This window comes from Oncorhynchus tshawytscha, linkage group LG14 (genome assembly GCF_018296145.1).
Source record: "Oncorhynchus tshawytscha isolate Ot180627B linkage group LG14, Otsh_v2.0, whole genome shotgun sequence".
Taxonomy (NCBI): domain Eukaryota; kingdom Metazoa; phylum Chordata; class Actinopteri; order Salmoniformes; family Salmonidae; genus Oncorhynchus; species Oncorhynchus tshawytscha.
The window spans coordinates 36368365-36393389 of NC_056442.1; the positions used below are offsets into that span (position 1 = coordinate 36368365).

Sequence of the window (25025 nt, forward strand, 5' to 3'; positions counted from 1 at the left end):
TATGCTAATGAGATACTATTGGGAAACAACTACAGTCACTGTTGTGTGTGTAGTAATACACTACACATCTAAGGAATGAGAGAGACTTTAGGACAAAAATTGATTCAAAAAGAAAAATCGAGTTCCATCTTCACTAAAGATTCAGAGACATTATTAGGGAACCACTTTTTCTGCAATACTGCAGTGCCCTCTGCAGTCTAATGCTTAAACTTCTGAATCTGCACGGTAGCAAATGCAAGGCCCAGTGAGTATGCATTGTTGCTCCAACCAATTACTTAATCAGATGTCCATTCCCATTAACAAAATATCAAATAAACCAAGCCACAATGTCATAGTATGTTTTAGAATTTTATTTAGATTATCTCATGAAAAAAACTAAATGTCTTACAATATCTCATTTACAGAGGGTGGTTTTAAATAATATCGTTAATGAATAAAAAACTATAACAATAGAGTAAAGCAACAGTTAAAACATAACATACCATTAAAATATGCCTACAAAGAGAGAAAGGAATGTCCTCATAATACAACATCATAGCTTCCTGTTAATGTGAGGAGTGCATTGACATTCTGTACACTTCTTTCACATTTGCAGCACACATACATGTTTGGAAGTTATTTATCCTGGTAACATGACATTAGATGGACCCCAACTGTGGTCACAATCCTCCATGCTCCTTAATCTTTCCATGTCTGAGTGTCTTGTTTTGTGAAGGTGGGAGACGTGCAGGTGAAGAAATGTCCTCAGTGTCTTCCATTATTGTATGAACTAAATAACACCACAAGTGCCAATGTTACCAAACACCTTCAGTGAAGAATCAGTGGAATTGCAAAACATAAAAAGTCAAGGATCTATGCATGGTTCTCAGATGCTAGAATTCTTAAAAAGTGCATGTTTCTTCAGTTAGGGCATAAATGATCTAGGCAAACAATATCACGCTGGCAGTAGGCCCAGTAAGACATATCTTAGATTATTATTGCTCATAAGATTAACAATATTTGGCAGACATTTCAAATGGCATTTTCTGTTAGTTGGACAATATTATCTCACGGACATTAAATGAAAATTGTACAACACCTTCATAAACAATTTCCTAAAACACGCTTTCAAAATCTCACCTCTTAGTTTATGAGAAAATAATTTCCCTCTTTCTTTGCTATCTACGTTACCAACGGTATGACCCACCCATTCGTGTCAATTCAACATTTTCTTAAAAACAGTTTGAAGGGATATGTCTATGAATTTTTTACATTTTTATAAACATCAACATTCATCTGGAGTTGGAGATGTATACCAAGCTGGCCTCTTTTAGCTGCTGCTGTGATTAGAGGACTGAATCACTCAGCATAGACTCCAGCTTCCGGCCTGTGGCCTGTCTGCAGAAAGGCCCCATGGCCCCCTAGGCCATGTGACAGCAGTCTGTGGCTGTGTGGGGGCATGCAGCCGTGGCCAGGGAACGGCCCTGGCATGGCCTTACCAGATCCTGAGGGTTTGGGCTTGTGAGCTGGGTAGTACCCCTCCAGGTTATTATAATGAGAGGGCATGGCCTTGGTGCTCTGAGTTCTCCTGTGGGGCTGAGTGGAGAAGGACCCAGGGTGATCTGGTTCCACAGGTGATTTGACATGGTGGTAATAACGAGGCTCTTTGATGCTCTGTGATCGTGGTCTCCTGGGGATGCTTGGTTTTAATTGGGCAGAGTAGCTGTTAGCAGCGTTGCCCATAATTACCGTGTCCTTGTCACAACCTCTACTATGACCACCCTCACCCTGCTCCACGTTCTTAACATCTAGGAGCATGGGGACGTTGCAATGCTGTGGCTGATATCGTTGGGGGGTGCCCTGCTTGGGCTGGGTTCTCCTGGTAACGCTCTCTCTCCTGGGAGGGACTGGCTCCTCGCCTGGCCAATGAACCCTCTGGTGCCTGATGTAATCACTAGTGTCTGAAAGCTGCTGACCAGGCGAGATTGGAGACATGGCAGGTACTTCACGTTGGCTGTCCACTCTGTCGATGGCCAGCAGCCAGGCATTACCTGGGTCTGACCTGCTTCTGGTGTGACTGATATCTCTGCCCCTGATGTCACTCTGTGGGAGGGGAGGATTCAGGTTCTCATAAGGAGACATGATAGGGCCCTGGGGCCTCTGCCTGGCTCTATTCTCTTGCCTGATTGGCTGATAGACGGGTCTGTCACAACCCTCTGGATGGTCCCAGGACTTGTAAATGACTCTCTCTGGATCCCTGCTCTCTAAGAAGAGTTCTCTTTTTGCGGTTGGGATGTTGTGTGAGGGACGGTAGTGGTAACCAGGATGTCCACAATCCTTGGTAGAGCGCATGGTGTATGACTGACTGTGTCGGATGCGGCTCGTCCTGTAAGGGTCCACATAGTAGTAAGACTCCTCTAGAGGCACTGCGTCTGAATAGGGACTGTAGCGGTACTGAACACAGCCATTCTCAAAGTACGGCTGCAGAGGTTGGACATCTGACTGGAGTAGCCTTTTGTACTCCTTTTCCTGGACAGCTGGACGTTGGACGTAGAACAGGGTGTCTGCCAGTTCAATACGAATAGGTTGCTGGGCATGGAAGGAGCGTGCCCTGCGGATGCCGGGGTAGCCCAGGGTTCTATCCTCAGTCCTCTGCCATTGTCCCCTGGATCTGTGGTGGCCACTGGAGCTGTACTCTTCCCTGGGTTGGGGTTGACCACTATACTGGGGGGAGTTAGAGGGGTAGTTCCGGAGGCCTAAAGTATTGTAGCAGCTGTCAGACGTGGGTTTGTACATGCTCTTGGGCCCTGCCTGGTGGGGAAGGAAATAGTCAGGCCGAGGAGGTCCAGATGCCTGTCCTGCTGGATTGACCCGATGATGTCTGTACACATCTTCAGCCTCCCTCATAGCTCTCTCTCCATCAGAGCTGTACTGATTGACTAAGGATGGCAGAGGACGATGTGGAGGGATCTCCCCCACAGACCCTGGCATGGATGCCTCAGCAAGAACAGTCTGATAGTTATAGGCATTGACTGAGTCAGTGTTAGCAAGGACAGCAGCAGCTAACGGGCTCTGAATGGAGCAGACTGATTGAATGGGAGGGGAGGCCCCACCACTGAGATACGAGGAGGACACAGTCTGAAGATGTACAGTCTTTACAGCTCCCAGGGGCCGGTCTCTCCCTTCCCTCTGGTCCCTCACCTCTGTGCTGCCCGGCAGTAGAGCTTCAGCCTCTAAGGAACTGACAGTGGGAGTGAAGTTACTCATGGCCACTTGTCCTTCAGGGGCCCGTTTTCTCTCATGGCCAGGGAAACGGTCACAAGGACTCTCAACTGGTGTGCCAGCCATGGGTAAGAGGGTGGCTGGAGAAGAGACCTTGAGGTCACCGTAATCCTGAGAGCAGGGTTGGAGGTGGAGAACAGAGGGTCGTGGGGGTCTGTCCAGGGGGTGAGGGGTGTCCTGTCTCTGGAGAGGATAGGGGGGCTGGGTGTCCCTCCTCTGGGAGGTCAGGGTGGCCTTCTGGGCAGACTCAGCCAGGGCCAGGGCCAGCCTGCGGGCAGCACTCGTCAACAGAGGGTGAGGAGGGAGGACAGACACTGAATTCACAAGCCCATCTGTTCCTGGGGAGGCATAAGACAAACAATGCTGCTACAGTATGACAGGACAAACAACGCTGTGATCAGACATGAGGGGACAACACATAGAATAATACCATAAGAACTTAAGTGATTAAGGAAACTCATTAATAACTGTACATATGCATGTTAAACATTGTTGCACATTAATGATACTGTCGATTGAAAAAGGCTTTACAAAGACTCAATCATGGACACTTACTGACAGTTACGGCTGCTTTGTATGGTTGTCTCTACCTTCTTGCCCTTTGTATGGTTGTCTCTACCTTCTTGCCCTTTGTATGGTTGTCTCTACCTTCTTGCCCTTTGTATGGTTGTCTCTACCTTCTTGCCCTTTGTATGGTTGTCTCTACCTTCTTGCCCTTTGTATGGTTGTCTCTACCTTCTTGCCCTTTGTATGGTTGTCTCTACCTTCTTGCCCTTTTTGTATGGTTGTCTCTACCTTCTTCTTTGTATGGTTGTCTCTACCTTCTTGACCTTTGTATGGTTGTCCCTTCTTGCCCTTTGTATGGTTGTCTCTACCTTCTTGCCCTTTGTATGGTTGTCTTCTTGACCTTTGTATGGTTGTCTCTACCTTCTTGCCCTTTGTATGGTTGTCTCTACCTTCTTCTTGCCCTTTGTATGGTTGTCTCTACCTTCTTGCCCTTTGTATGGTTGTCTCTACCTTCTTGACCATTCTTGACCTTCTTGCCCTTTGTATTTGTATGGTTGTCTCTACCTTCTTGCCCTTTGTATGGTTGTCTCTACCTTCTTGCCCTTTGTGCGGTTGTCTGTGCCCAATAATTGTGTGTACCATGTTTTGTGCTGCTACCATGTTGTGCTGTCATATGTTGCTGCCTTGCTATATTGTTGTCTTAGGTCTCTTTATGTAGTGTTGTCTCTTGTCGTGAAGAATTGTCTTTTTTTTAATATCCCAGCCCCCGTCCCGCAGGCCTCCTTTTGTTAGGCAGTCATTGTAAATAAGAATTTGTTCTTAACCGACTTGCCTAGTTAAACAAATCACATTTTAAAAATGAACTAAAATTGAATTTCTTTTTAATGTGCCACTGACCTGCATCCGGAGGGTTTTGTGAAGCCAGACTGTCTGTGACAGTTGAGGTGAAGCTTGGTGGGCTGGGGGGCCGGCAGGGTGCCCTAGCCTCACTCCCCTCCTCACTCACTAGTTGGGCCTCACACAGATCCAGAGGTGAAGGGGAGGAGGATTCACCCCCCTGGGTATCTGAGACACAGCGTGGGGCAGACACACACACAGTGTGCACATCTGTTTCGACCACAGGGGAGACGACCCGAGCCACTTTCTTTTTCTCCCCTCTTTTCCTATGGACTGGGCTGATGTCAGGGGACTGGGAGTCACTGAGGACTTTATTGAGGGACAAGGAGATGGGCTTTGATTCACTGGAACCCCTGACATGCTTCCTACAGTTGATGCTTGCTTTGTGTTGAGGAGCGGATTTAGCTGTTGGTGGGCTCACTGGGCTGCACTGGAAGGACATGGGGTCAAAGTCCAGAAAGGCCATGCCAGGGGCTGGAAGACAGAGGTCAAGGTCAAGGTCCTCCTGATGTGGAGGGAACACGACAGCTGGGTCAAAGGCTGGACCATCAGCACCACTATGGACCTCCTTGACCTGGTTATTGTAGTGGTCACCTTTGACCCTAGCATGACACAGGTCATCCCTGAATGCGGTGGAGAGGGCATCGCTGGTGGAGTGTGGTCTAGGTAGGCGGTACATCTGGGGCTCCCCTATGGCAGACAGACAGTATGCATTACCATTCAGCGACAGACTTCAACAATAGACATAAAAATAAATGTAACAAATTATCCATCTAAATTAGTTTATCGCATTTTATGAAACACAGGTACTGACAGGATTGAAAGTATGATGGAGCATATTTACTTTCCAAATTGTGCAAAGAGGTGAGAGATTCTTCACTTTTGGTGGAGCGCAGTGTCCCACTATCACCTCTACCACCTGAATAATATGGAAGTACAAACTGAAGTTGAAATGGAATTCTTTTTGAAAAAACATGACTTCATCACATCACCCAAGTGGAATAAACAGCCATACATTTAACCACAGAGACATGACTGGAGGTATTTTATAACATTGCTTTGAAGACGGTTCTCATGGTTGTGTACAGTCCTGGATGGTGACAGTGTAGTGCTGGTTAAGGCCTGACCTGGCAGCGCGATGCTCTTGATCTCATTGGGTTCGCTGGGGTGACGCTTCAGCTTGCGTTTGGAGGTCATGGAGGATGACTTGCCCAGGTGGAAGAATGAACGCCAGCTTCCCACTGGGGACTTTTTCACCTTCCCAGGAGCCCTCTTACTATAACACAACACAACATCCCCAGTGAAAACAGTGGACTGTACAGGGTGTCAAAGACAAACTCAGCAAAAAAAAGAAACATCCTTTTTTCAGGAGCCTGTCTTTCAAAGATAATTCGTAAAAATCCAAATAATTTCACAGATCTTCATTGTAAAGGGTTTACATACGGTTTCCCATGCATGTTCAATGAACCATGAATAATTAATGAGCATGCATCTGTGGAACCGTCGTTAAGACACTAACAGCTTACAGACGGTAGGCAATTAAAGTCACAGCTATGAAAACTTAGGACACTAAAGATGCCTTTCTACTGACTCTGAAAAACACCAAAAGAAAGATGCCCAGGGTCCCTGCTCATCTGCGTGAACGTGCCTTAGGCATGCTGCAAGGAAGCATGAGGACTGCAGATGTGGCCAGGGCAATAAATTGCAATGTCCGTACTGTGAGATGCCCAAGACGGCGCTACACGGAGACAGGATGGACAGCTGATCGTCCTCGCAGTGGCAGACCACGTGTAACAACACCTGAACGGTACAGCCGAACATCACACCTGCAGGACAGGTACAGGATGGCAACAACAACTGCCCGAGTTACACCAGGAAGGCACAATCCCTCCATCAGTGCTCAGACTGTCCGCAATAGGCTGAGAGAGGCTGGACTGAGGGCTTGTAGGCCTGTTGTAAGGCAGGTCCTCAGCAGACATCTCCTGCAACAACATTGCCTATGGGTACAAACCCACCGTCGCTGGACCAGACAGGACTGGCAAAAAGTGCTCTTCACTGACGAGTCGCGGTTTTGTCTCACCAGGGGTGATGGTCGGATTCGCGTTTATTGTCGAAGGAATGAGCATTACACTGAGGCCTGTACTCTGGAGCGGGATCAATTTGGAGGTGGAGGGTCCGTCATGGTCTGGTGGTGTGTGTTTAGCATCATCGGACTGAGCTTCTGGACATTGCAGGCAATCTCAGCGCTATGCATTACAGGGAAGACGTCCTCCTCCCTCATGTGGTACCCTTCCTGCAGGCTCCTGACATGCCCCTCCAGCATAACAATGCCACCAGCCATACTGCTCATTCGGTGCGTGATTTCCTGCAAGACAAGAATGTCAGTGTTCTGCCATGGCCAGTGAAGAGCCCGGATCTCAATCCCAATGAGCAGGTCTTTCACCTGTTGGATCGGAGGGTGAGGGCTAGGGCCATTCCCCCAAAGATGTCCGGGAACTTGCAGGTGCCTTGGTGGAAGAGTGGGGTAACATCTCACAGCAAGAACTGTTGCAGTCCATGAGGAGGAGATACACTGCAGTATTTAATGCAGCTGGTGGCCACACCAGATACTGACTGTTACTTTTGATTTTGACCCCCCTTTGTTTTATTCAATTTCTGTTAGTCACACGTCTGTGGAATTTGTTCAGTTTATGTCTCAGTTGTTGAATCTTGTTATGTTCATACAAATATTTACACATGTTAAATTTGCTGAAAATAAACGCAGTTGACAGTGAGAGGACGCTTCATTATTTGCTGAGTTTACAACAGCCTATGAAACAAATACATCCTTCATACAGTCGCACACATTTTGTTTTAATATAATGTTCAATAGTTATGTTAAATCTGTAGTGATGTTTGGAATGGATGAATGGTCTCTAACAGAATTGTCTATTGTTTCCTGTCAGACTGACCAGATTATTATTTTTTTGATGAGTTTATATGGTTTATAAAACTACAATGTACTGTAGGCTACTAGTTTCTAGAAGCAACAACAACCTACCTCTCAGTGGGGAGCGCGATGACTGTGTGGAACTTGCCCATCAGTGCCCCGGGTCCCTCCCCCACCTCGATGTACTCGCTGTGGGACAGAACGGGGGTAGGAACAGGGGAGCCCAACTGGGCCTGGGTACGGGCCTGGGCTTCCTCCAGAGATAGGAGCTTAGTGGAGGGAGAGCACACCAGCAGAGACTTGGGCCTGGATAGGGTACTGGTACCTTGGAGCAGAGAGAGAAATGTTTTTGAAGTTCCCATAATGTCCCCATAATGACTGCCTAAGCCAGGGTAATGCTGTACCTGTGCTCTCCCGGTTGTGGGCGTTGACCTTGCGGCTGAAGAGTGACTCTGTGTTGTTCAGTATGAACTCCACCACCACTGACTGGATACGCACCTCCATAAAGGCTGCGGTTCCACTAAAACAGGCCGACTCAATCTGCTTTGACCTGAAACACAGTTATGTCCTAATCAACAGCATTGCCAGTCATAGCCAGTTACAAAACAACAGTGTACATTTAAGCAATATGGCACGGCTAAGGGCTGTTCTTAGCAGTGGTATATTAGTCATATACCACAAACCCCGAGGTGTCTTATTGCTATAATAAACTGGTTACCAACGTGATTAGAGCAGTAAAAATAAATGATTTGTCATACCCATGGTATACGGTCTGATATACCACGGCTTTCAGACAACCAGCATTCAGGGCTCCAACCACCCATTTTATAAATCGCAGTTAATACTAATGACAGTGTTGGTGGTTGGAATGTTACAATATACCTGAGCAAGTTTGGAGCCCAGACGATGGCCAGGTTCTTGGTGTGCATGTTGGTAATAGGGCTGAAGGTGGCTAGTTGGGACAAATGTCTCATGAGGAATTCCAGAGTCCTGCAGTGCAGACCAGGGACTATTACAGATCAGGTAGAACACAGACATGTGCAATACACCCTTCTCTACTGTCAGCCTACAAAGCCAAGACTGACTTCAATGCTCTCTTTTAGCCAACAGATGGCGCCTAAGCACCTACAGTTCAGTGGTGACTTTATACACTACTGTAGTGAATATAGAAGATGCCGCATTGCAGGAGCCACTAGGGTGTGCTGTGAACTCCTCTCCCACTGACCTGTAGTGAGGAGGAGGAAGCTGCTGGATGACGTTGTGGATCTTCACCAGCCTCTCCTCATCAGTAGCTGCAGACACAGCCTCCTGTGGAGGGAGGGAACACCAGAGGTCCACACTGACAGAGAGCCTGATAACTAGGCCAGCAGGAGCTTTCTGTCCTTTACTGTCATTCCCCCCTTTACGTTTATCTTCTTTATCTACACCCCACCGTGCTACGAGGAGATTTCTGATTAAGAATTCTAAGTTCATTTCAGTGATAAGACCTTTCTATTTCACATATTTTGAAATGGGAAAGACAAGCGTATTTGTTAGTACAGTATCTCCCTTGGTTTATTCCAAGATGACTATATTATTCATCTATTCCCCAATCAGCGTCCACCTTTCCCCTCTGTGTCAGTTCAGTGTTCTGCTCCTTACTGAGAATCTCTCATAGAGCTGGTAGGTGAGCAGAGGGTTGGGCAGCTCTCTAAAGTACAGTTTACAGAGGGACCCTACAGAGTGGATATCCTGTTTGAAAACATCTCTACTGAGGTCTGGGATCTCCTCCGAGTCAAACTCATGTCTGGGGAAACAGATGAGAGAAGACACTGGTTAACACTCAACATCAGACCATCACATACAATTAACACTGTATACGTCTGTAAGCAGTACCGACATGTTTGAATTTCTTCATTGTTTTCCAGGATGTTGTACATTATTTGATGTTAAAAAGTGAAGCAGGGACTTACCTCAGTTTCTGGATGTTGGAGGAGATCCCAGAGAGTCTGTACATCCCGTCCACGACACCATGTCTCTCAATGAACTCAGTACAGCATTTTATCACCTGGGGGACTGGAGAAAGGAGAGGAGAAAGGGCTGTCAACAAAGTAACATCCAGGAGATTTTAACAGCAAATACCGGGAAGTCTACCTTTCTCTATACAGTGCTAACTATAGAGAGAAAAGGCTGCTGGGAGACTGACCATCATGTTCTGAGTTGAGGAGGTGTTCCCCCAGGTCACAGCCAAACACCCTCTCCCTGAGGATCCCACGCTGCCTCAGCTTCTGGGGGGGTGGACGGGACTTCATGAAGCTTCTCAGGAATGTCACCAGCTTCCCATGCTTCTTACACACTGAATGAATATACATTTTGTTTTTGGGTTGTAAATAAAACATACAATAGATGTGCATTTGAATCCCAGTGGATAACACTTGAAAGCAAGAATAAAAACTCTTATTCCCAAAGAGTCAACCAATACAACGCCGTTACACACACGCCAGACTCACCTCATTTTATCAGTACATATTTTAAGAGTCAACTCCAGTCAGCTATACATTAAATCATAGGGAAGAGGGAGGACAGAGTACTGTTGCTGTAAAACAGGTCACAGTACCTGGTTTTGGCACAGAGCTGGACACACAGGTGGGAATCCTGTCACTGATCAGCTCCACACAGTCACAGGGGAAGAAGCCAACCTGCACAGAGAGAAACAGAAAGAGGAATAGTAACACTCTCCTGGGCTCTATAATGCACCAGATATGATCTAAGGAAGAGTAAGTGATAGTAACCTCCATGTACAGTAGGGAGTGGGATGCAGAAAACGGATCACTAGTATGAAGGGACAGACAAAGCTGTTTGAGGTGTTTTACCTGAAAACCATGTTTCCCTCTCCACCAGCCAGTGTCCTCTTTAGGAGGCATGTCAATGACTGACACAATGTCCCCTACCTAGAACAGGGTCAACACAGAAAAGACAAATGAGAGTATAGCAGTTTGAGTGGGTTTAAAAATCAACAACCATGGCAGAATATATCCCCATATCTCCCCACTGTTCCCTAAACCCCTCCCCTTTCCTGTCCAATGACAAGATGCACAGAGGTGTCACCTCAAAGGTCAGCTCGTCTGTGGCCTGGGCAATGTAGCGTTTGATAACGTGGGCCGCGGCGATGGCAGGAACATTGATGGAGGACTCCTCAGCTACCAGCATGCGATTGCCCTTGTTATCAATCTGAGAGACAAAAAACAGGTTGACGAAGTCTACAAAATACTCAACATTATGGAGTTCAGCATAGATATCATATCAATTACTAGAATGGAACATTTAATTGTGCATGAAGTCTAATTGAATAAACAAGTTGTCCTGTTGATCTGAGGAGTGAGTAAGAGAAACATGAGTAGCTCACCTCCATCCATGTCAGCACTGGTCCACAGTTGATCTTGTTATCAGCGATGGCTGAGAGATGGGACAGGTAGGCTGCCAACATCTTGGTTATTTCCTACGGAGAATAGAATCAGCAGCAATGAGTTAGGTTGAATGCAAAGCCAGGGGAGAGAATGTAATGCAACTATGGCTGTGTAAGTGTCCCTAATGGCACCCTATTCCCTATGTAGTCCACTAGTTTAGACCAGTTTCTATGGAGAGGTCAAACATAGCGCACTACTTAGGGAATGGGGTGTCATTTGGGATACAGATGGTCTCAATCACAGCAGAGAGTAAAAATATTCTCAGTCCTGTTGTCTGACTCCTACCTCTACTGTGTCCTTCAGATAGTCAATGCGAGGCAGCTCATTGAGTTTGGAGAAGCGTCGGTCATAGATACAAAGGTGGAGGTGTTTGTCTAGCACACGGAAGTCTTCATAGGAGCGCTTCACCAACCAGCTCCGACTCTGAGACACAGAGACAAGAGTGAGCCTGAAATGAGACCAGACTGAGAAAAACATTGAAGGAATCTAGGACAAAGATACTGTACACAAAGGCATCAGCCTGTCTCAAACATCTCCTCCTGGACCCCCAGACATTCCATGTATTTGATCTAGTCCAGAGCTAGCACACCTGATTCCACTTGTTAACTAATGGTCAAGCCTTTGACTACTTGAATCAGTTGTGCTAGTTCAGGGCTACAACAACATTTGTTAAATGTCTGGTGGTCCCTGAGGAAAGGGTTGAGAAGCACTGGATTATCTTACCCTCTTAGATATGAATATCATGCTTCAGTTAAATGATCCAGATTTTTCTATGGGTCAGAAACTAGGGCCTAGCCCTCAAGCTCCATTATACCTGGCAGCAGATCTGAACCAGGTAGAGTGGCTCCTTGGAGTCCAGACAAGCCTTCTGCCCCTCAGTTTGCTCCTCTGCAAAGGACAGCTGCAGGGGAATGGGTACAGAGAGATTAAAATAGTGAGGGACACCACACTAAATAATGTAGGAGTTTAATACAGCAACCTCTTTCTGTAACTGAACTACTGTGAAAGTAGAACATATATCATGTCCGGTCACTTAGCCAACTCTCCAAACTATCAATAATGGACAGTAAACCAAACTGGGTAATACTAACATGGTAAGAAATGGGTATGGTTTGTCATGAAGGGAAACATCTAGATAGTACATAATAAAAACAATCATGCTCTTAAAAAAAAGAAAAAAAGAAGAGAGTCCCCTTAAATAAATGGGTTGTAGGAGGTCCTTTGGTCTTGAGACTTGCTGACTTCACACTCAATAAGGAAATAACTCTTGGGAGGTTAAGAAAGTGTGAATGTGCCCAAAATATAAGCAGTATATGAATAATGCATAAGCAATTGAAAACCCCTTCAGCATTTGAGAGGCTATTGAAATGTACCAAAAATCCTTGTCAAATTCCCTCCATCCCTCCCATAGAACTCAATAACATCCTAAACCAAGAGGAGATCAAAGCCCCAGGAATAGTTAGGGGAATAAATTGATATCAAATACAGGCAAAACTTCAAAGTGCTGCGAGGCAGGGGAGGTTTTGGTTATTTATAACTAATCTAGATACTCAACACAATATGACCTAGTTACCCATCATTGCTCAGTAACATGGTAAACCACAGCGTATGGTAAATCATACACATAGCTATACAGAGAGGATTTAAAAAAAAATAAGCATGAGTCAATGAGTGAATTAAACAATAACATTAACTATGGTCATGCGGATGGAAAGATGGACTGTTAGCATGATAAGACAACAAACATGAATCAATGATTACTAACAATATGTCAAGAGGATGTCTGGACAGAAAAACAGTCACATGGAGCAGAGACATTTAACACTGAAAACTAAACTGAGTAAATTTAGTGCATGTCTTACTTCTGTTTTGTTTAATCTCTTTCCATCCCCTAACTCTTTTTACCAACGCATTTTAGCCAAGCAACTAATACTGACAACTTCATACGGCGCAGCACAAATCCCTAAATAGAAACATGCCTGCAGTCATTAACTATTAATACACACATCTGGACCCAGAGACAGAAATGAAGACAACCGCATACTGGTACCTGCCAGTGCAGGCTCTTAACTGGTCGTCAGCTATTAAGTCAGGTTACAACACAGCTGGATGTCTCCCAGACAGCGTTCAACTGCAGTCCTGTGTCTCTAGATAGAAGTCACTGGGCTGAACCCTTAGCTGCCTACCAAAGATGCTGGTTGCTTTCATCTGTCCCGGAGGTTAAATCCCCTTCAGCCTGTCCTTCGCCGCAAGGTGGAACCACAACATGTTTTCACTGTTCAATTAGACCACAAGAGCAGAGAATAGAAGTAGGGAAAGCATCCAGCTGTTTCTCTCTCCCTCTGTCCCTCCCATCCCTTCCTTAATCTCCCTCCCGCTCCCCATTTCAATCTCCCTCCCACTCTCACTATCTTTCGTCATCCTCTCATGACAAAAGAGCTCTACAGTATATAGGCTAAACCAGAGCAGTTAGCACACGCCCATATGTAACCCTGAGAGGTGCAGGAGAACACAGACAACACAGGCATCTCCATTTCAAAATTGTGCTTCTGGAGAGAATGGAAGTAATCCTGGGCAGAATCAGCCCAGTACGCTGTATGTGTTTCAGAGGCTGCTGTCCTCATGTTGCCATTCTGTCTGAGACCTGATCTGTCATATTCCTGATGGTCCTGTGTGTGTTCTAGAACAAGCATATGAGTCATGAGACCCACCACAGGGATAATGTTATTACACTCCCTCTAATCTGTCAGCCCACTTCCTCTCTGTGTGAAGTCAGCACATAAATTATATCATGATAGCTGTTTAAGGTCCAATGCAGCTGTTTTAATCTCAATATCAAATAATTTCTGGGTAACAATTAAGCAGTGTTGTAGTACTCGGGTCCAGGACTTATGACTCGACCATTGGTGGCTCTAACTCTCCATCCCGTGACTTGTATTTGCACTTTGACTGGATAGGCTACTATGATAAGCGACAATGGGTGCGCAGAGCAGCGAGGGTTCTGTTCTCTAGCAATGGAAGGACTCGCTACACCAGCAAGCAGTGAGTGTGGACAGGCAGGCAGGCTCCACTCTGGTTCCAGCTCCGATCATACACATCACGCAAGCGACTCTTGCTTCCCCGTAACCACCAGTTAAACTGTTTTACAATATTGAAAACAATGGTTTTGAGTTTAAAAGTAATTGTCTCCCTCACTCTCCCCTTCAGTATTGAAAAGTAAAAAAAAAGTTCCACTTTCTCCAGTCTCCCTTTAGTTTTCACTCAAGAATGAAATCACCTACACAAATATCAGTGGGTGGGCATCCCGAGTGGCACAGCGGTCTAAATCACTGCATTGCTAGCTGCGCCACTACAGATCCTGGTTCAATCCCAGGCTGTCTCGCAGCCAGGTGCGACCAGGAGACCCATGAAGCGGCACACAATTGGTCCAGCATCGTCCAGGTTAGGGGGAAAGTTTGGCCGGCCAGGTTGTCTCTAGCGACTCCTGTAGTGGGCAGGGCGCAACGCACGCTGACACGGGAGTCCGTACGGGAGTTGCAGCGATAAGACAAGACTAACTACCAATTGGGGAGAAAAAAAAGGGTAAAAAATTATAATTAAAAAAATAAATATCAGTGGGTGATTACAAAGAAGTAGCAAATAATAATCTGGTCAGTCTGACAGGAGACAATAGCCAATTCTGTTAGAGACCATTCATCCGTTCCAAACATCACTACAGATTTGACATAACTATTGAACATTATATTAAAACAAAAATGTGTGAGACTGTATGAAGGACTTATTTGTTTCATAGGCTATTTTAAACTCAGCAACAAAAAAAAATCCTCTCATTGTCAACTGCATTTATTTTCTGCAAACTTAACATGTGTAAATATTTGTATGAACATAGCAAGATTCAACAGCTGAGACAAACTGAACAAGTTCCACAGACATGTGACTAACATAAATTTAAAAATGTATCCCTGAACAAAGGGGGGGGGGGTCAAAATCAAAAGTAAGTCATTATCTGGTGTGGCCACCAGCTGCATTAAGTACTGCAGTGCATCTCCTCCTCGTGGACTGCACCAGATTTGCCAGTTCTTGCTGTGAGATGTTACCCCACTCTTACCAACGCACCTGCAAGTTCCCGCACATTTCTGGGGGGGGAATGGCCCTAGCCCTCACCCTCCAATTCAACAGGTCCCAGAAGTGCTCAATGGGATTGAGATCCAGGTTCTTCGCTGGCAAACACGGACATTCCTGTCTTGCAGGAAATAAGCCATACTGCTCGTTCTGGCATTGACCTGCTGGAGGGTCATGTCAGGATGAGCATGCAGGAAGAGTACCACATGAGGGAGGAGGATGTCTTCCCTGTAACGCACAGCATTGAGATTGCCTGCAATGACAACAAGCTCAGTCTGATGCCGCTGTGACACTCCGCCCCAGACCATGACGGACCGCTCCACCTCCAAATCGATCCCGCTCCAGAGTACAGGCCTCGGTGTAACGCTCATTCCTTTGACGATAAACGCAAATCCGACCATCACCCCTGGTGAGACAAAACACTTTTTGCCAGTCCTGTCTAGTCCAGCGACGGTGGGTTTGTACCCATAAGCGACGTTGTTGCCGGTGATGTCTGGTGAGGATCTGCCTTACAACAGGCCTACAAGCCCCCAGACTAGCCTCTCTCAGCCTATTGCGGATGGTCTGAGCACTGATTGAGGGATTGTGCGTTCCTGGTGTAACTCGGGCAGTTGTTGTTGCCATCCTGTACCTGTCCCTCAGGTGTGATGTTCGGATGTACCGATCCTGTGCAGGTGTTGTTACACATGGTCTGCCACTGCGAGAACGATCAGCTGTCCATCCTGTCTCCCTGTAGAGCAGTCTTAGGCATCTCACAGTACGGACATTGCAATTTATTGTCCTGGCCACATCTGCAGGCCTCATGCCTCCTTGCAGCATCTAGCAAGGCATGTACACGCAGATGAGCAGGGACCCTGGGCATCTTTCTTTTGGAGTCAGTAGAAAGGCCTCTTTAATGTCCTTGGTTTTCATAACTATGACCTTAACTGCCTACCGTCTGTAAGAGGTTAGTGTCTTAACGACCGTTCCACAGGTGCATGCTCATTAATTGTTTATGATTCATTGAACAAGCATGGGAAACCGTGTGTAAACCCTTTACAATAAAGATCTGTGAAGTTATTTGGATTTTTACGAATTATCTCTGAGTTTATATTGCAGGCAATTATGACCATTGCGCAACAGGAGGAAAATCTTTGCGTTACTTCAATGCTCACATTAAAATCTTCCCGCCACTAGTTGATGCTGGGCAGATATCTTCAACTAAATCCGAGCCGAATCAATACAGACACGAATCTAGCAACAAACGAGCATTAAGCCAGAAAAAAAATAAAAAAATAAAAACAGCAGTAATCAAAATATAAAATTTCTCTAAAGAACCCTGAATAATTATTTTGGCTTTCAAAATAATTTATGTGCACATTAACCAATATTACAAAATGTAGTATTTTTTGTTAAACTCAGACCCATTGACGCAGACTTGAGCACTTGGACCAGGACTCGCCCACTAGGACTACTCATAGACTGGTGACTTTACCATTGGTGATTCGGACTCGACCTTAGACATAAGGTCTCGTGACTCGACCTCAGGGGACTGGTGACTCGACTTCAGGGGACTGGTGACTCGACTGAGACAAGAGGTTTAGTGACTCGACTACAAAACGGATAAGTAACGTTACTTTTAATTATTTTAATTAAAAACAAATCAGTAACAAAAATAACTACTTTGCAAAGAGCAATTTCTCAAGCAAGAATTTTGCTAGGACTGTCGGAGTGGGGAGGGAAAAACTGAAAACTGGCTGTTATTGGCAGAGGTTTGTAACTCTTTCTTATTGGTCTATTAACTAATTTACCGCATGGTGATATCACCATGGAAAGGCCCCACCAAAACAGGCAAATATTTCAGGCAGTCTTTTCAAACAGCTCTTACACTTTGTCAGAGTGACCATCAGGTTCTTGGTCAGCTCCCTGACCAGCTCCCTCCTCTGATTGCTCAGTTTGGCCGGGCGGCAAGCTCTAGGAAGAGTCTTGGTGGTTCCAAACATCTTCCAATTAAGGATGGAGGATACTGTGTTATTGGGGACCTTCAATGATGCAGGATGTTTTTGGTACCCTTCCCCAGATCTGTGCCTCGACACAATCCTGTCTCGGAGCTCTACGGACAATTCCTTCGACCTCATGACTTGGTTTTTGCTCTGACATGAACAGTCACTATGGGACCTTATATACACACACACACACACACACACACACACAAACACACACACACACAGGTGTGTGCCTTTCCAAATCATGACCAAACTTTTGTATTTACCACAGGTGGACACCAACAAAGTCGTAGAAACATCAAGGATGAACAATGGAACTAGGATTCAACTTAGCTAAATTTCAAGTCTCATAGCAAATACTTACGTACATATGTTTTTTTTGCACATTTCTAACACCCTGTTTTCACTTCGTCATAATGGAGTACTGTATGTAGATTGATGAGAAAGATACAGTTGAAGTTGGAAGTTTACATACACCTTAGCTAAATACATTTAAACTCAGTTTTTCAAAATTCCTGACATTTAATCCTAGCAAAAAATCCCTGTTTTAGGATCACCGCTTTATTTCAAGAATGTGAAATGTCAGAATAATAGGAGAGAGAATGATTTACTTCAGCTTTTATTTCTTTCATCACATTCCCAGTGGCTCAGAAGTTTACATACACTCAATTAGTATTTGATAGCATTGCCTTTCAATCGTTTAACTTGGGTCAAAAGTTTCAGGTAGCCTTCCACAATAAGTTGGGTGAATTTTGGCCCATTCCTCCTGACAGAGCTGGTGTAACTGAGTCAGGTTTGTAGGCCTCCTTGCTCGCACACACGTTTTCAGTTCTGCCCACACATTTTCTATAGGATTGAGGTCAGGGCTTTGTGAAGGCAACTCCAATACCTTGACTTTGTTATCCTTAAGCCATTTTGTCACAACTTTGGAAGGATGCTTGGGGTCATTGCCCATTTGGAAGACCCATTTGTGACCAAGCTTTTACTACCTGACTGAGATGTTGCTTCAATATATCCACATATTTTCCCTCCTCATGGTGCCATCTATTTTGTGAAGTGCACCAGTTCCTCCTGCAGCAAAGCACCCCGACAACATGATGCGCCCCCCTGTGCTTCACGGTTGGGATGCTGTTCTTCGGCTTGTAAGCCTCCCCTTTTCCTCCAAACATAACGATGGTCATTATATGGCCAAACAGTTCTATTTTTGTTTCATCAGACCAGAGGACATTTCCCCAAAAAGTCTTTGTCCCCATGTGCAGTTGCAAACCATAGTCTACCTTTTTTATGGTAGTTTAGAGCAGTGGCTTCTTCCTTGCTCAGTGGCCTTTCAGGTTACATCGATATAGGACTCGTTTTACTATGGATATAGACACTTTTGTACCCGTTTCGGCCATCTTCACAAGGTCCTTTGCTGTTGTTCTTGGATTGATTTGCACTTTTCGCCCCAAAGTGCATTCGTCTCTAGGAGACAGAACGCGTCTTCTTCCTGAGCGGTATGATGGCTGCATGGTCCCATGGTGTTTATACTTGCGTACTATTGTTTGTACAGATGAACGTGGTACCTTCAGGCATTTGGAAATTGCTCCCAAGGATGAACAAGTCTTGTGGAGGTGTACAATTTATTTGAGGCACTGAGTTTGAAGGTAGGCCTTGAAATACATCCACATGTACACCTCAAATTATGTCAATTAGCCTATCAGAAGCTTCTAAAGCCATGACATCATTTTCTGGAATTTTCCAAGCTGTTTAAAGGCAGTCAACTTAGTGTATGTAAGCTTCTGACCACTGGAATTTTGAAACAGTGAATTATAAGTGAAATAATCTGTCTGTAAACAATTGTTGGAAAAATGACTTGTGCCATGAACAAAGTAGATGTCCTAATCGACCGGGTAAAACAATAGTTTGTTAACAAGAAATGCGTGAAGTGGTTGAAAAACAAGTTTTAATGACTAACATAAATGTATGTAAACTTCCAACTTCAACTGTATATATTTTTTATCCATTTTAGAATAAGGCTGTAACATAAAATGTGGAGAAAGTCAAGGGGTCTGAATACTTTCCGAATGCACTGTGTGTATGTTTAGTCTGTACTATAAGTGTCAGAGTGAGGCATGCTGGTCTCTCCCTAGAGTGATATTTCTCTCTTAGCACATCTCATCTCCCCCTGTAGGAAGACCAAGGTCACAGACAGATTTCTGTTCAGCAGCTATGCCCCAGTCACACAGCTAATGTATCACAGCTGCCACAGCTACAGTAGGTCAGCTATTAGATAGGAGCTCTAGCACAGTAATTTGCAGCGATCAGCTCACACACGTCCCTTAGCATACATGTAATAGCTTGCTGGTCATGTTATGTTATACCACGCTGCGAACATAGCGGTTCACTGAGACTCTCTCAACAGTAAAAAGATGGTTTAGTATGATGACATGTAGAAACTGCTTCCCCAATAGAAATCACAGATCACGCTTGTTGGCAATGTCATGGCAACTGTAACGTAGACGCTGGGAGTCGAGAAGCAGGTGGTAAGTTTAATATAACAAAAAACATGGAACAATGCAAGGTGCACATAATGATGGTTGCCAGGACTGGTCGTTAGTAATCCGGCTCCAGCTGCAGGACGACGCAGGCACAGAGGGACGACCCAGAGGATAAGTACCAGGCCGGACGGCGAAGATGGAAATCCCAGATTATGTTGGGATCCAGAATGTCCTCCACCGTAACCCAACACCGCTCCTCTGGGCCGTACCCCTCCCAGTTCACTAGTTGCTGGAGCTGACCCCAACGACTTCGGGAGTCAAGTAGGGATCTGACGGCATAGGCGGGACCGTCCTCAACGTCCAGGAGGGGGGCCGAGGCGTGCCGTGGGGGCCGGCATCAGCCAAGGGACCAGGAACCACCAGCCTGAGAAGGAAAACATGAAAAAGTGAGATCCTCCAGACCACTGCGGTGGTGGTCTGCCTGCTCCTTCTGACGGTGGACAGTGCACTGGAGTCTCAGATGAGTCTCGCTCCACACTTCTTCTGCGGGGCTGAACCAATTATCCACTGCAGAAGTTTAGATCTAGCCCGAGGTCCACGGAGCCAGGGTAAGCTGAAAACCCAGAACACACTGGAACGAACGGAGTCAGCCCGGTGGAGGAGTGACTTAACGAATTCTGGGCCCACTCTCCCTGCCGGTCCTGGCGGTAAGTCCTCAGGAATTTCCCCAGCTCCTGGTTCACCCTCTCCACCTGCCCGTTAGACTGAAGGCTATACCTGGAAGTGGAGGTTGACCGTGACCTCGAGCTTCTCCATAAAGGCTCTCCATACTCGTGATGTGAATTGGGGGCCACAGTCGGAAATGATGTCCTCCGGAAGGCCATAATGCCGGAAGACCTGATGGAATGCTGCCTCAGTGACCTAGAGAGCAGTAGGAAGACCAGAATGGATGAAGGGGATGAAACAACATGATTTGGAAAATCTATCCACAACCACACAAGATGGCGCTGACAGAGATGGCCGCAACGCTTCAGGTCCTTAGAAAACTATGTACTGTTGTTTTTTTATGTATTATTTCTTACATTGTTAGCCCAGAAAATCTCAAGTGTTATTACATACAGCCGGGAAGAACTATAGGATATAAAAGCGATGTCAACTTACCAACATTACGATCAGGAATACGTCTTATCTGAAGCGGATCCTTTTTTCGGACCTCCGTCCTGGACATGGGATCTTATCCCAAAGGCCGACCCAAAACAACGCGGTCGCCGCAGGAGAGGCAGACGGAGCAGCCTACTGGTCAGACTCAGAAGGCGAGCACACCATCCACCGCTTCTGAGCATATTACTCGCCAACATCCAATCTCTAGATAACAAGGTGGACGAAATTAGGGCACAAGTTGCCTTCCAGAGAGACACCAGAGATTGTACCATTCTCTGATTCACGAAAACATGGCTCACTCAGGATATGTTGTCAGAGTCGGTACAGCCACACGGTTTCTTCACGCATCGCACTGACAGAAACAAACAGCTCTCTGGTAAGAAGGGCGGGGGTGTATAACTTATGATTAACGACTCATGGTGTAATCACAACAACATACAGGAACTCATGTCCTTTTGCCCTATCCCACCTGGACAAGAGGAATACCTATGTAAGAATGCTGTTCATTGACGACAGCTCAGCATTTAACACCATAGTACCCTCCAAACTCGTCATTAAACTCGATACCCTGGGTCTTGACCCCGCCCTGTGCAACTGGGTCCTGGAATTTGACGGGCCGTCCCCAGGTGGTGAAGGTAGGAAACAACATCTCCACCCTACTGATCCTCAACACTGGGGCCCCACAAGGGTGCGTTTTCAGCCCTCTCAGGTACTCCTTGTTCACCCATGACTGCGTGGCCATGCTCGCTTCCAACTCAATCATCAAGTTTGCAGACAACACTGCAGTGGTAGGCCTGATTAACAACAACGATGAGAGCCTACAGGGAGGAGGTGAGAGCCCTTGGAGTGTGGTGTCAGGAAAATAACCTCTCACTCAACGTCAACAAAACAAAGGAGATGATCATGGACTTCAGGAAACAGCAGAACCCTAAAATTTGATTTGAAATCAATGGATAGATGAGACCAAGAACGCTGAGGCACGGGAAGGAGTTTCCCTGCAGGAGCATGCCGGGGGGGGATTTGGTTTGAGCACATACGGAACTGGATTTGATGCGCCAAGGTAACCACCAATACTTCTCAGAGATAGATTGAGCAGTGTGATAAATACCTGGATGTTCAGCGACAACAGGTGTGTGCGCTCAGGTCGGCAGCCGATACCATATCCCTGTGGGAACATAGATGGGCTCAGGAGGACAGGTAGTGGGTGCGGGCTCCCTCTCCAGAGCCTGGTGAATGTCCACATCTACGTCCCAGATCACGGGGGCTACGACTCAAGAGGAAGGGATTATGGGTGCATTCTGGACAGGACCCTCTCCCAAATTGTAAAGACAGGACAGGGCATTGGCTTTGGTGTTCTTTAAACCTGGGCGATAGGTCGGTGTGGAGTCAAATCTCGTAAAGAAAAGGGCCCACCTTGCTTGTCGCGGATACAGCCTCCTCGCTGTCTGTATGCACTCCAGGTTCTGATGGTCGGTGAGGATGATGAAGGGGTCCTTCTCGCCCTCCAACCAGTGTCTAATGCCAACTTCACCGCCAGGAGCTTTCGATCGCCAATGTCGTAATTCCTCTCTGAAGGGGACAGTTTCATTAAGAGTAACATTTTTGTAGATGACCTTGTCGTTGAGACAGGACAACCCCCACGCCCACCTATGAAGTGTCCACCTCCACCACATAGGGTATTGTGAGATCTGGTCGTTGGAGCAATGGGGCAGAGGTGAAACGTCCCTTCAGTAGGTGGAAGGCCTCGTCAGCTGCTGGACTCCACACCAACCTACGGGGACCACAATTGAGGTGAGAGGAGTGGCAATGGAGCTAAAGTTCCTGATGAAACGGCAGTAGAAGTTGGCAAACCGCAAAAACCATTGTAACCCCTTTATGGTGGTTGGGACTGGGCATGACCTCACAGCATCTACCTTCTTGACGTCCATCTTCACTCCGTGCGGGCTGATTTGGTAACCTAGAAAGGAGACAGCCTCCCGATGAAACTGGCACTTCTCATCCTTGACAAACAAACAGTTGGTTAGCCAGGAGGCGTTCCAGGACTACTTGGATGTGAGCGATGTGATCCTCCAAGGTAGTCGAGTAGACCTGAATGTTATCAATATACACGACAACCTGGCCTCCGAACATGTCCGGGAACACCGACAGAGAATTGTCTAAGTCAAATGGCATCACAAAGTACTCGTAGTGACTAGACATCGTGCTAAAAGCTGCCTTCCATTCATGTCCCTCCCGGATGTGGATGAGATTGTATGCACTCCACAGGTCCAATTTGGTAAAGAACCAGGCCCCGTGGAGCTGTTCGATGGCTGCCGGCACCAACGGGAGGGTAACGGTACTTGGTGGTGATCTCACTCACTCCTCTGTAATCAATACATGGACGTAACCCTGCATCCTTCTTGGCCACGAAGAAGAAGCCTGCAGACGCAGGAGAAGTGGACGGGCGGATGAAACCTTGTTGAGCGCCTCATGGATGTACTCCTCGAATGCCTTGGTTTCAGCCACTGACAGAGGGTAGAGGCATCTACAAAGGGGCACAGAGCCTGCAAGCAGGTCGATGGCACAGTCCCAGGGGCGATGAGGAGGGGGACCGGTGGTGTGGGTTTTGGAAAATATGTCCCGCAGGTCCTGGTATACCTCCGGGATGTTGGGCTGAAGGACAACCACATCACACTCAACCAATGTGCAACCACAGGGGACAGGAAAGCAGGTCCTCCAGCTCTCTTTCCTCTCGCCTCTATCTCTTTGCCCTTTCTACCACAGTGTAACAGCCAGGGAGGGAGAGAGAGAAGCGATGAGTGATGACGCTCCCGAAGTAGGTTATCCAGAAGGATGGCCATCTCGAGGAGTGAGTCCAAGCAGAGGTTGTCGTCTCGACAGGTCAGTCCCATCTGGACCTTCTCTCACAGTACTCTTCTGAATAGCGTATGAAGGCCCGGCTCATTCCATCTGCTGGATGCTGCTACTGTCTGGAAGGTGAGCGCGTACTCAGCAGCAGTCTGGTCCTCCTGCCATAGTTGTAGTAGGCGCTCACTCCCCTCTCTGTACTCCGATGGATGATCGAAGACAACACTGAACAGATCCATGAACCCCTCATACAAATCCAGACGGCCGTGGCCCATTCCAACGCCCGCCCAGTCAGCAGAGAAATAACCTTGGCAACCATGGACTTCTCGATGGTGTGGGCTCTCATCTGGTGCGAAATAGAGGGAGCACTGTAGTAGGATGCCACGGCATTTAGATGGGGTGCCGTCATATTAGCCGGGAAGGACAAACAGGCGTCGCTGACCTAGGCGGGTTACTGAATGGGCTGGTGTGATGGCTCGACTGATGGTAGAGTATCCTCCGCTAGTTGAAGGCAACGCTTCTCGGGTATGTTCAAGACGTTGAACACGGCAAAGAACCTCTTCCATAGCCGTCCCCAGTTGCACCAGCTGGTCGTGGTGTTGACGGAGTAGGTATCCCTGCTCGTCAACCGTCTAGGAGATATTCTGGTTTTCTGCTGCTTCCATTTTGTGAGGCAGTATTCTGTAAAGTAGACGCTGGGAGTTGAGGAACAGGTGGTAAATTTAATACACCAAAAAAAGATACAATATAGGAGTAGCATACTGACATGAAACACATAAATAATAATGCCTGGGGAAAGAACCTAAGGGAGTGCCAGATAAAGGGGAGGTAATGGAGTCCAGGTGTGCCTCATGATGAAGCGCAGGTGCGCGTAATGATTGATGCCAGGTACGTGTAATAATTGATGCCAGGACCGGTGGTTAGTAAACCGGCGACGTCGAACGCCGGAGGGGAGTGGTGGGAGTGGACGTGACCACGAGGTTGGCTAGCTAAACTCATGCGCATAAATATGTAAATCAGGTCTTACAGTCATCTCGTGCTGAACTGCGCATGTGCATGCCTTCAAATAAAAAGGCACTTTAAAAAAAAAGACTATTTTTTACAAAAATGAAAACGTGTTAGTATGTCACTTTCACTAGGTTGGAGTAATAACATGTTCAGCTACTAAGATTTTGGCTCAAATCTAGGTTGTGCCTTTAGATTGTGAAAAACTTCGGAGTAATTTTTTACTTTTCTAACTCCAAACCCCGGTCTGGTCTGCTGTGTCTGCTTCCTATTTCTTCCCGTAAGTCTCGCAATGCTGGGCCTCTGGGTTTAGAAACTGTGGTAAAAGCATCGGTGTGCGAATGAGTAGATGACTACTACTCTCTGCTAGCAAGCCAACAAAATTACA

At 46.4% G+C, this 25025-nt stretch overlaps 1 protein-coding gene across 3 annotated transcripts in view; it reads right to left on the bottom strand.

Moving 5' to 3' along the window:
• Window positions 1-335: 335 nt before the first annotated feature.
• LOC112267129 (rho GTPase-activating protein 32) overlaps window positions 336-25025 on the bottom strand; it is a 47807-nt gene continuing 23117 nt past the window's right edge. For 2 of the 3 annotated variants that reach the window (XM_024445237.2, XM_024445236.2), the window contains exons 6-22: window positions 11855-11941; window positions 11326-11463; window positions 10980-11072; window positions 10682-10804; window positions 10447-10524; window positions 10191-10272; window positions 9780-9929; window positions 9547-9649; window positions 9236-9380; window positions 8820-8902; window positions 8477-8584; window positions 7999-8144; window positions 7706-7919; window positions 5793-5941; window positions 5510-5584; window positions 4666-5355; window positions 336-3599 (exon numbers count right to left, since the gene is read on the bottom strand). In XM_024445237.2, the coding sequence (XP_024301005.1) occupies window positions 1339-3599; window positions 4666-5355; window positions 5510-5584; window positions 5793-5941; window positions 7706-7919; window positions 7999-8144; window positions 8477-8584; window positions 8820-8902; window positions 9236-9380; window positions 9547-9649; window positions 9780-9929; window positions 10191-10272; window positions 10447-10524; window positions 10682-10804; window positions 10980-11072; window positions 11326-11463; window positions 11855-11941 (4725 nt within the window). In that variant the 3' untranslated portion in view covers window positions 336-1338. Of the gene's footprint in view, window positions 3653-4665; window positions 5356-5509; window positions 5585-5792; window positions 5942-7705; window positions 7920-7998; window positions 8145-8476; window positions 8585-8819; window positions 8903-9235; window positions 9381-9546; window positions 9650-9779; window positions 9930-10190; window positions 10273-10446; window positions 10525-10681; window positions 10805-10979; window positions 11073-11325; window positions 11464-11854; window positions 11942-25025 lie in introns of all 3 variants that reach the window. The other variant, XM_042297445.1, reaches the window with a different exon arrangement.